General features: G+C 54.6%; 1 protein-coding gene across 3 annotated transcripts; it reads right to left on the bottom strand.

Moving 5' to 3' along the window:
- Positions 1-793: 793 nt before the first annotated feature.
- Positions 794-8,115, bottom strand: CEP68 (centrosomal protein 68). Of its 3 annotated transcripts, none has more exons than XM_085218772.1 (7): positions 7,996-8,115; positions 5,806-6,185; positions 3,564-4,982; positions 2,534-2,656; positions 2,353-2,449; positions 1,644-1,813; positions 794-1,162 (listed from the first exon to the last, which is right to left on the bottom strand). In XM_085218772.1, the coding sequence occupies exons 2-7, from the start codon at positions 6,145-6,147 to the stop codon at positions 1,112-1,114; spliced, it is 2,202 nt and encodes a 733-aa protein (XP_085074898.1). In that variant the 5' UTR covers positions 6,148-6,185; positions 7,996-8,115; the 3' UTR covers positions 794-1,111. The 3 variants fall into 3 exon arrangements, with proteins under 3 accessions (XP_085074898.1, XP_085074897.1, XP_010704748.2); XM_085218771.1 differs by lacking the exon at positions 7,996-8,115 and adding an exon at positions 7,756-7,959 and having other exon boundaries at positions 2,534-2,641; XM_010706446.3 differs by lacking the exon at positions 7,996-8,115 and adding an exon at positions 7,756-7,958.
- Between the last annotated feature and the right edge of the window lie 1,537 nt (positions 8,116-9,652).

Raw genomic sequence — 9,652 nt, forward strand, 5'->3', positions numbered from 1 at the left:
AACCTGCTGGCACTGTTCAGTGCTGGGACCAGGTGGAGAGCAGAGCAGGTTTAAAGGTAATCCCTGCTGAACTGGGCTCTCACTTGTGAGCTCCAGCAAAGTGCTTTGTGCTCAGAACCTGCCAGTGATGGCCAGTAGGCAGCAGCCTTTCCTTCCATCAGCACTGCTGCAGGAGCCACACTGAGTGCTGAGAGGAGGAGGAGGAACTTGGAAATGTATTAAACAAAAAAGACCAGTATGTTATTTAGAACTCCTGGCTGCGTTGGTGTAGCTGTACTTTTTGCCTTCCACTTCTGCACTGCATGTGCTGTATCTGTCCTGTTTGTAAGAATGGGAGGAAATGATGTATTCTGCGAGAGAACGTGACTATTAACTATTTAGTGTAAAGGTTAATTACAAGTACCAGCAGCCTGTAACTTTCTTTTTTTGGCTACTTACCTTATGAAGTTGCTCCAAGCACACCCTTTTCTGTTGCAGAAAGGCCTTGGAGCTCCCTTCTGATGAAGGGGAGCTGTAAGAGGGGAATGGCACGGTCCTGTTGAGCCAGGGGGACCAGCATGGTGCAGCAGCTCATGCACAACTTGCTGCCTGCCTGACAGCAGGCACCTGCTTGCTGTTTTATCAGGAGTCACTCAGTATTGGCTCTTTGCATTTATGCATAACAAAAACAGTTAAGTGGGCGCTGATGGATAATTATAAACAAGAGTTTGCTCCCAAGAACCAGAAGGAGCTGCCGCCCCTTGGCTTCCAGCACCTATTTTTGAAGGGCACAAACACAAACAGAACGCTGCTATTAGAATCACACAGCTTTACTTAGGTGTGAGTTGCACTGCACACTATGGATTACTCAGCTAAAAAAATGTGCTCCTGCCACGTAGGACAGAGCACTGCAATAAAAGAGTAAGCTACGTTCCAATAAAGAAGGAGGTGGGGAGCTGTACTTTCCTCACTCGTAGAGCTCCCCAGCTTAGCAATAACAGCAATGCCAGGAGCCAAGCAACTGCTGTACAGCTTGCCCTTCTGTGGCTACAGTAAAAACCAAACCGAATGGGCCCACGTTGGCCAACGCAGCAGCGGTATCCCTGCGGAGCTGTCTGTGCAGTTGCTCTGCTCAGCCCTCCTGAGCCTGGCTGACGAAGCTCAGCTCTGATGGAGGCAGCACCTGCAATGAAACAGAAAGCTTAATCTTGGGCAGTGGCTGCAATCCAAACACAAACAAAACTAACCCACACTGTGCCTCAGTCACCTCCACATACACTCTTGAGAGCATGTAATGTGTGTCTTTCAGAATTAGAAATAAAAAGCTTTGTAATGCAGCGTTACCCTCTTTCAAAGCTCTGGAAATATTTATTTCCCCTTCACCACTCGAATAACTGTTCAGAAATGCAACATGCGAGGTCACAGAGCTCTGAGGGAGGAAGGAATTCCCAAGTTGTGCCTCTCAGGGTGCAGGAGCTGCACCAGCCCTCCTGGCGCAGCACGGAGTCAGGCTCCATGCTGGCACCCACAGTCATTTTCTAAGGACACGGTTTTAGAAGGATTCCCAGTGACAGCTCAATTGGCTGAGGGAAATGGGACCAGATTTACTCCGCAGTGACAGCCCCCAATCACCGCTCCGTGCCAACGTTCCCCTCTCTCCTTACCCTGCTCGACCACTGGGCCTCTGGTGCCTGAGCTGCTGCCTGCTGTGCACTGCTGCTGCTCTCCCCCTGCACAGGACCCACAGCAGCCAGGACCGACTGGTACAGGCGCTCTGCGTGGTTCTCCAGCTCCTCTGACTGCTTCTCGATCAAACCCAGCGTGTCCTTTAAGGCTGGAAAACAGAAGGCATGAATGAAAACAGAAGGCATGACTGTAAGAACAAAGAATAGAGCTCCACCTGCCCCAGACAGATTTCTGAAGGAAACCGACTGTCAGATCTCACTGAGCGAGTCCACGTCTGCCCCTTCCAAATTGTGATGCAGTGTTACAAGGGCAGCAGGATGTGACGTAGGAGGCTGCAGAGTAGGACTGAAAGTACAAAAATAGGGGCTCCCAGAGGAGTGCTTTATGCAGAATGCAAAAGTAGACCATTAAAACCCCTTTGGTGGCTGCAGACAAAGACTTTGGCCACAGGATGTGCACACATCCATCAGCCACGCAGGCAGCAAGCACTGTGATGGATGGCACGGCATGGAGCAAGGTCAAGGCACAGCACCTCCAGCCACAGATACACTTCTGCATCTGCCTCCATTCTCACAGCAACAGCAAACTGCCCACCAACTGCCAGGGATCTGGAGGGCCGGCTGTACCCACCTGCAGCCACACAGAAGTGCCCATCCCCTCCACCCCCACCCCGCAGCTCCTGCTCACCTGGCGAATTGGAGGCCATGCACTCAAGCAGAGCAGCTCCACGCTGCAGCACGCTCTCTGTCAGGCTCCGGTGGTCGGCCACGTCCTTCCTGAACTCCTGGGAAGAAAAGGGGAGCGCTGCTTAGCAGCGTGTTGGGCAGCACCCACCCCAGCGTGGCCCTGTGCTCCAGGCCATACCCACCAGGTAACGGTGCAGCGCTGCCCCCACGCTGGCAGCATCAGGCATAGGAGGCACCCAGCCGTCCGCCGTGTCCGCCACGTCATACAGCCAACAGATGAGCTCCTCCAGCTGGTGGCAAAACACCTGCGTAACAAATCACAGCTGCTGCTCTGCCAGCACCCTCCCCACCTCCTCTCCGCGACCCAGACCCACGGAGTTCATCTGCAGCTGCTCCTCCCCGGGGGATTGTCTCTCTCAATTGAGTACCTTCATTTATTTTTAAAGCGTCTCAGTCAGGGATTATTTTTGTGGGATGCTGTGTAAAGCCTGGGGGCCTCTGCTCCCTCTGAAGCCTCCAGCCGTGCTGGGCTCCGTCTGGGAGTCGTGCTGCTGCTCCGGGTACAGAGAGCTCCCCAAGCAGTCCTGTATACCCCAGGTACAGCTCTCATACATCCCAGGCAGGGCCGTGTTACAGCCCCAGGTAAGGCCCTTTACCCCTTGTTTGCAGCACAGCTGCCCCGACTTTCCAGCCTTCCCCAGAAGTTGTGACTGCTTTTAGGTGAACTCAGGCTACCAATAGGGATAACCCAGAGAGCAGAAATGTTGTGAGGACGCAGAACTCCCCACTACCAGAGTTCTTGCTCCATCTGAGGAAATTATCTGCCCTGGTGAGCCACCCTGCACAAATTCCTACCAGCTGCCAGGGACCAAGCACCAGACAGGAGGCACTGGGAGCACAGGAGCAAAGTACGGCCCCAAAGAGCGGTGGTGAATGGAAACAGCTGAGAGAACTGGGACTGTTCAGTCTGGAGAAGAGGAGGCTCAAGGGAGACCTTACCGCTTGCTACAACGGCCTGAAGGGAGGCTGTGCTGAGGTGGGAGTCAGCCTCTTCTCCCAGGTAACAGGAATAGGACAAAAGGGAATGGCCTCAAGTTGCACTACGGGGGTTAGCTTTGGTACGATGATCTTAGCGGATCCAACCGTAACAATTATCCTACATTGTATGCAAAACCTTCCCACAAGAAGCTTCAGTCCCTGGTCTCTGCCTACCTTAATGCACTGGGCGAGAGACTCACTCCACTGCTCCCCCTCTGTGGGACAGCCTGCAGCATGCAGCCTGCTCAGGCGTGTCCCCTCCAGTACAGCCCCGCTGCTGGCAGGGAGATGCGGTCTGTGCAGAGGGTCTCTGTTGATTCTGCTGCTTGGCTGAGTGCTGTCCCAGCCGTAGGGGTGACAGAGCCCAGCAGGGCCTCCAGTTCTCTGCCTTTGGTCCCTGCTGCCCACTTTTCCAAAAGGAGCCCATTTAGACTCCAGGCCATTGCTGCGAGGTGGAGAGTCCCAGTGGCTTTGCCTGGGTGTCCTTATAGTTAAGGAAAGATCAGACAAAATCTGAGACAATGTTTCCAGCTCCCGGAGCCGGGGAGGCAGGGAAAGGAATTCTTCATCACCGTCCCACTCCCTTCTCAAGGGGAGTACTTGTGTTGTAGGCAGAAACCTCTCAGCGCTTTTCACCTTTCCTTTGTGACTGGAAAAGGGATTCCTGGTACACCAGCTTCCCCCATCCACATCAGGGCAATCAAATGAACTCAGTCTGGCTAACCCGGATAACGTTAAACCCTTAGCAAAACCTCCAGCAGGACCTGCTGCGCCAGCAGAGGAAGCGCTCCTTGCCAAGGATGCTTTTGCAATGGGAGAAGGTTCGTAGCGAGAGAGAGCTCCCGCATTGCCTGCTTTTCCAGCCACTGGTGTGGAGTATCTCCTTGTGGAAGCCACAGCCCCCTGATGCTGATTCTCTCTCCTTCCTTGATCCTGCCAACCTAGGCCATAGATGCTGGTGGATCTGAAAGTGCCCTCAGGAGACAGAGAGAAGCTGTCCAGATCTACTCCTGAGTCGTGGAATAAAGGCTCCGACACCTTCCCAAGCTTGTACTTTGGCTTCAGCGGGTATGTATAGTCCAGCAAGTCCTCATACTCTTTATTGGGGTTCCAGTGGGGAGACTGACGATCCGGGGATGGGGGTAATGAATCAGGTATGGCGCATGCCCAGTAATCAGCCTGATAGGAGGACATCTTGCTGACACGCTCCATGGCGGCACAGTCACGCAGCAAGGGACTGAGGGCCTTGCGTGCCTGCAGTGTCCTACCTCCTGTTGTCCTAACTCCCGTTGTCCTACCTCCCGTCACACCCGGCTGGTGGCACAGCTCCCAGGTGGCTGCAGTAGGTGTGTCCAGGCTGGCTGGTGAGCTTTGGGACCGCCTCCCTTCCTGCTGCTCAGAGATGCTGTTTTCCTCTAAAGAGAGAGTGGAGAAGCTTGATCTGGAGTGGCTCTGCCTGGGGCTCTTGGGGCTGGGCAGGGTTTGCTGAGGCAAGGACTCCGGGGGACTGGAGGACGGGGACCAAGGTGCCTGGCTCCAGTGCCTGGAAGAGATGCGATGGATGCTGGCAGTGGCATTTTCCTCTGTGGAGTTCTGCAGGGACCCAGGGAGAGAAGAAAGGAGAAGCTAATTCACGTGCTTGCTCAGTTTACAGCCCCAGTCACGTTACAAGCCTCCCGCACCACCAGGAAATCCCATTAAAAAGAACCAGGAGAAACACTTCTGATGCTTGGGGAATGGTACATAATACTCGTGCTTTGTGCCCAGACAGAAAGTCCCTTTGTGCAGCCAGGCCACCGAGATAAAAGCCCAGCCCCAGCTCCGCCCCAAGAGGCGGCACGGACATGAACTCTGTTCCAGCAGTGCGCCTGCACGCCGCTCGTCAGGCCTGGAAAGGGTTTGTTTTTAAGGAAAGGCATCTCGAGGACTTGGAAGGCTGCATGAGTCACTTGGCAGCCAGAGACACTTACTTAAGGAGCTCCATTTTGAGCAGCTTCCAGCTCCACGGCAGCAACACAGGAACCAAGGCAACGGCCTGTGTGCCGGCACCCAACGCACCGCCGGAGGAGAAGGGGAGCTGCCCCCCTCAGCAGCACCCACTACCACTGCTGCATGTTTAATGCAACAGCGTCACTACTTAAAACCCACGGGCTCCTCCTTCCTGCTTGGGGCGACGATGTTTTGGGTTTATCTCAGCACGTTTTCGAGTGCGCGACAGCTGATGTGGTGTCGGGAGATGCAGTGCTCTGCGCTACAGGATTTTGTGTCACATCAGACAAGGTCCTTTGCCTCCAGGCCTTTCCTTCCCCTTGAGGTGAAATCTCCCCAGGACAGATACTCCTTCCCACCCCACAGGACCCAGACGCACAAGGCCCCATCTCACTAGGACCCACAATGGTCAGCACACCCCTCTCACCTGCTGCTGTTCCAGGAAGGACAAGTGGCCAAGACAGTGAGATGAATCACCGCTGTGGTCAGCTCCGTAGGTCAGCGGCCGTCTCTCCAGGCGGTTTGCTTTCATTCCAGGCAATCTGGATGTGGCTGTAACTCCGGTGGCCAAACCACCACGTCCACTCACTGCCAGGCTCTCCGAGTCGTTCAGGGTGGCTTTGGCTTCCTCTGCACCCAAAAGCTGGTGCACATTGCTGGCCAGCTCCAGGCAGTCCATCTGTCTGTCTGTGCAGTCCCAACTTCTGTAGCATTTGGCCTTCTGGCTCAGCGAGGCTTCAGAGAGCGACTTTGCCACATCCAGGGCCATCAGCACAGAACTTTTTCTGAGTGATGCCGCTGCGCTCTCTGAAACACACAACAAACAATGCTCTTCACCTCCCCTCATCTCCACGCAAAGTGAAAAAGTTGGGTGCGTTTTATAGCAAAGCCAGCAGTGTGCCCAAGGGGCCAAGAAGGCCCAGGGCATCCTGGCTTCTATCAGCACAGGCTGCCCAGGTGGGGTCACCGTTCCTGGAGGTGTTCAAGATCTGTACAGATGTGGCACTGAGGGACTTGGGGGTTGGCCTTGGTGATCTTAGAGGTCTCTTCCAATCTTAATGACCCTATGATTCATCACACCTTGGTGCATCAAAGTGCCACCCAGAGAAGAGCAAACTGGCCTTCCTGTCTGAGCAGTGATGCCTGGATTCTGAGCGCAGCACACAGGCACAATGCAACTAAAGCTTTTACAGCCCAAGAGCAAACCTGTGTTCTGCACCACGGCTTGGTCCTCTCTTGAATTAACAGCCCATCTCAAAACCAGGTTGTGTGCCATCAGTGGGCCCAACTAAGACATCATCAGAACACAAAGTACGTACCAGCTTGGCTGATCCCTGAAGCGTGCTGGGGGGAAAGCTGAGGTTTTTAAGGGACAAATGCAAAAACCTTGAGATGGAAGCCACATAGAAGTGAGCAGTATATAGAAAAATAAGAGGGAGAGATAGGGAGCCACAAACCCTAAATCTTGGTGCTTAGCTGTGCAATTTTGGGCAACCTAAACCAGGTGTGGATGTCCCTGGTCATTGCAGGGGAGCTGGACTACATGGCTTTCAGAGGTCCCTTCCAACTCTAAGGATTCTAAGATTCTATGATTTCCCAGGACTTCGGAGTTGACACTGAAATAGTGGCAGGCTTTCACTGCTCACTAATTAGTTTAGCTGGGTCCGAGCAGATTCAGGAAGATCACAACTTCAGGCAACAACACTCCTCCCTGCAGGGAAACCCACGTCAGGGCACAAGCAGGGCTTTGGGAGCACAGAGGCCGGCCAGGGGGCTTTGTGCTGCCGTCCTCCTTCAGGCTGGGAACATGATCGCTGCTGTGGCTGTGGGGCAGCTAAATTCAGCACGGCAGCAACAGGCAGACAAAGGCCCGTTTCACCAGGACGGCTCCTCCTGGACCCTCTCAACCTCTGCTTTTTGCCTTTTGGATGACAGGGGCTGAACCCCAAGGAGCAGCACGCTGCTGCTGGCCAGCCCTGCCAGATGGCCGCACCTGCCGGCCTTACAGGATCCCCATTCAGCCGCCTGGCTGGCAGGTCAGGCCGAATGCCAGAAGGTCAGATCTGACCTACGTGCGATTTAAAGGCCCAGACTACCCTCCCACATCGATGCGTTTTCCTGCCGTGCCTGCCAGGGAGGGGTGAGGAGGGGTGACACTGCTGGTCGGGCTCCTTCTTCCAAACCCAGCTGACCTCACGTGCACAAAACCCACCAGGAGACAAATCTGACGGTACAACGCTTACATTCCGGAGCCCATTTCGGCCCACGTGCCCGCCGTGCCTTCCCCATGCCGTCATCGAGCATCCGCCCTGCCCCCTCACAGACTTCAATGACCGCCTTCCAGCCCCCCAGAGCCCCTCAGACACTTTTGCCGTACTTCTCCCCGTTTCCAAGCGCTGCGTGGCACCACGGGACTTTGTCCAAAGAAAGCGTGGAGGCACGGGACCGGCAGCCAGCTCCGCTCCCGGCACCTTCGGACCGCACGCCTCGGCAAATCCGTTCCGCTTGCCCGGCAATTCTCTCGTCGTTTCTCCCATCCCGAGCACACCGCTCGGCTCCCCCCGGAACGCCCGCAGAACCCCGGCCCCCCGCCCCTCCCGGCCTGGCCCGCACGTACCGAGCAGCGGCCCCGGCGGCCCCTACGCGGCCCTGCCCCGCCGCCGCGCTCCTCTCCGTGCGTCGCAGCCAATGGGAGCGCGACTTGCGCGGGATCGCTACGTCACAGAGGGAGCGGCGCGGCCCCTCCGCCAATGGGGGCGCAGCGTGGCGCTCGGCCCGGCCCTCCCCTGGCGGTGGGAGGTGGCGGTGCCCGCTAGCGCCGCCCGCCGCTCTGCTGCTTCAGCTCCGTAAAGTGATGGAAAGCTTATCAAAAGCCTGCAGAACTTCGCTCACCCATACAGCCAGGTCGTGGGAGCCTGGGAGCCACTACTGCAGCGTTACTAAATCTTTCCTAAAAACGGTAGCTGCCGCTTTCCCTTCCCGACTTTGGAGAAGCTCCTGAAAACGTAACTTGCAGGCATCCCTAGCAGCTGGTGAACGGAACGTGCCAGAACCGAGGAAAAACAGCGATTCCTACTTTTGTGTCAACACTAAAGGCCAGAAAAATGAACCCCAGCGCTGGCAGCTGAGTAATTTCTACCCTTTACCGCTCAGGATTCAGCCCAAGGGAGAGGTCATACAGAAAATTGCACTTCTCCTCCCCGGCCACACGATGTACCCAGCACACCGCGAACAGCCCGGCCTGACTGCAGGCACGAGCAGCCACACAGAGGCGGCTGTTCCCGGCGGCATCCTCCTCCAAAGCAGTGAGCCGTTGTTACCGGGGAGAATTCGGGCTGCGGCACCAGGGAAGCAAAGCGTAACCTCGACGACTTCCACTGTTGGTTGGAACCTGCAGTTTCGAGTTACGAATGCTTGTAGGCCTTCCTCACACTCTAGTAGGCTTAAGCACCTCCACCTAGTTAAAACTGTAGCATACCACGACAAAGAGAATCCCAATCTGCCTGACTGTGTGCACGTTTTGTGACACAGTAATGACAGCAGTTGCTGATCACAGTCCTGGGGAGATCTTCTGGAGTGGCTCTGACTTCTAATGTTGCTTCAGAACCAGTTTGCAACTCACCTGGTCACAAATTTGTTTAGCTTCGATATCATGACAGTAACTTCCAGCATGTGGAAATAAATTCCAGTTGCTAGGCTGCCTGCCCAGTCCAAAACTACGGGTATCCTCCTCAGTGTGGTAGCTCTACTCTGACATTCAAGGTGCGAGAACTCGCAAGAGCAGCAAAGCTGCAAACTTGCCAAGCTCTTTTCATGCAGATCACAGCTCACGAAACTCCCAAGAGGCATAGTGTACTTGTATGTCCATTTGAACACTCATAATGGGAAGACAGCAGAGATTTGATTTTCAATAACCTCATTTCACACTTATGTAAGATGACCTGACTCTTAAAACAGTGATACCACACAACCCAGGCCACCCATTTGATAGCAGAACAACATGGTCTTGTCTTTCAGCCTGTTAACTGACTCACAAAACACTTTCCTACCTGCATCTACCTGAAATGTAAAAGCATGGATGTGCCCAGATTGGCAGACAGTACCATGCAACACTTTATCTCTTTTGTTTGATGTCAATAACAATACCTAGCAAGCTCTAATGATGTCTAGATTGAGTCAACAGAGTCTCGGTCTAGTGCTTGACTCAGTTCTCATTAGAGATAAGGAAATCAATCCACACCTTTCCACAGGTCTGGTAAAGCTTTCAGCTGGTG

The sequence above is a fragment of the Meleagris gallopavo genome, chromosome 2 (genome assembly GCF_905368555.1).
Source record: "Meleagris gallopavo chromosome 2, MGAL_WU_HG_1.1, whole genome shotgun sequence".
NCBI lineage: Eukaryota > Metazoa > Chordata > Aves > Galliformes > Phasianidae > Meleagris > Meleagris gallopavo.

Coding starts and splice junctions, on each gene's coding strand:
- CEP68 (XM_010706446.3), bottom strand. CDS start 7,915: ATGGGAGAAACGACGAGAGAATTGCCGGGCAAGCGGAACGGATTTGCC. Junction 2,657..3,563: donor CTCTCGCCCAGTGCATTAAG/GTAGGCAGAGAC, acceptor TTTGTTACGCAG/GTGTTTTGCCACCAGCTGGA. Junction 1,163..1,643: donor AGGCCCAGTGGTCGAGCAGG/GTAAGGAGAGAG, acceptor GTTTCATTGCAG/GTGCTGCCTCCATCAGAGCT.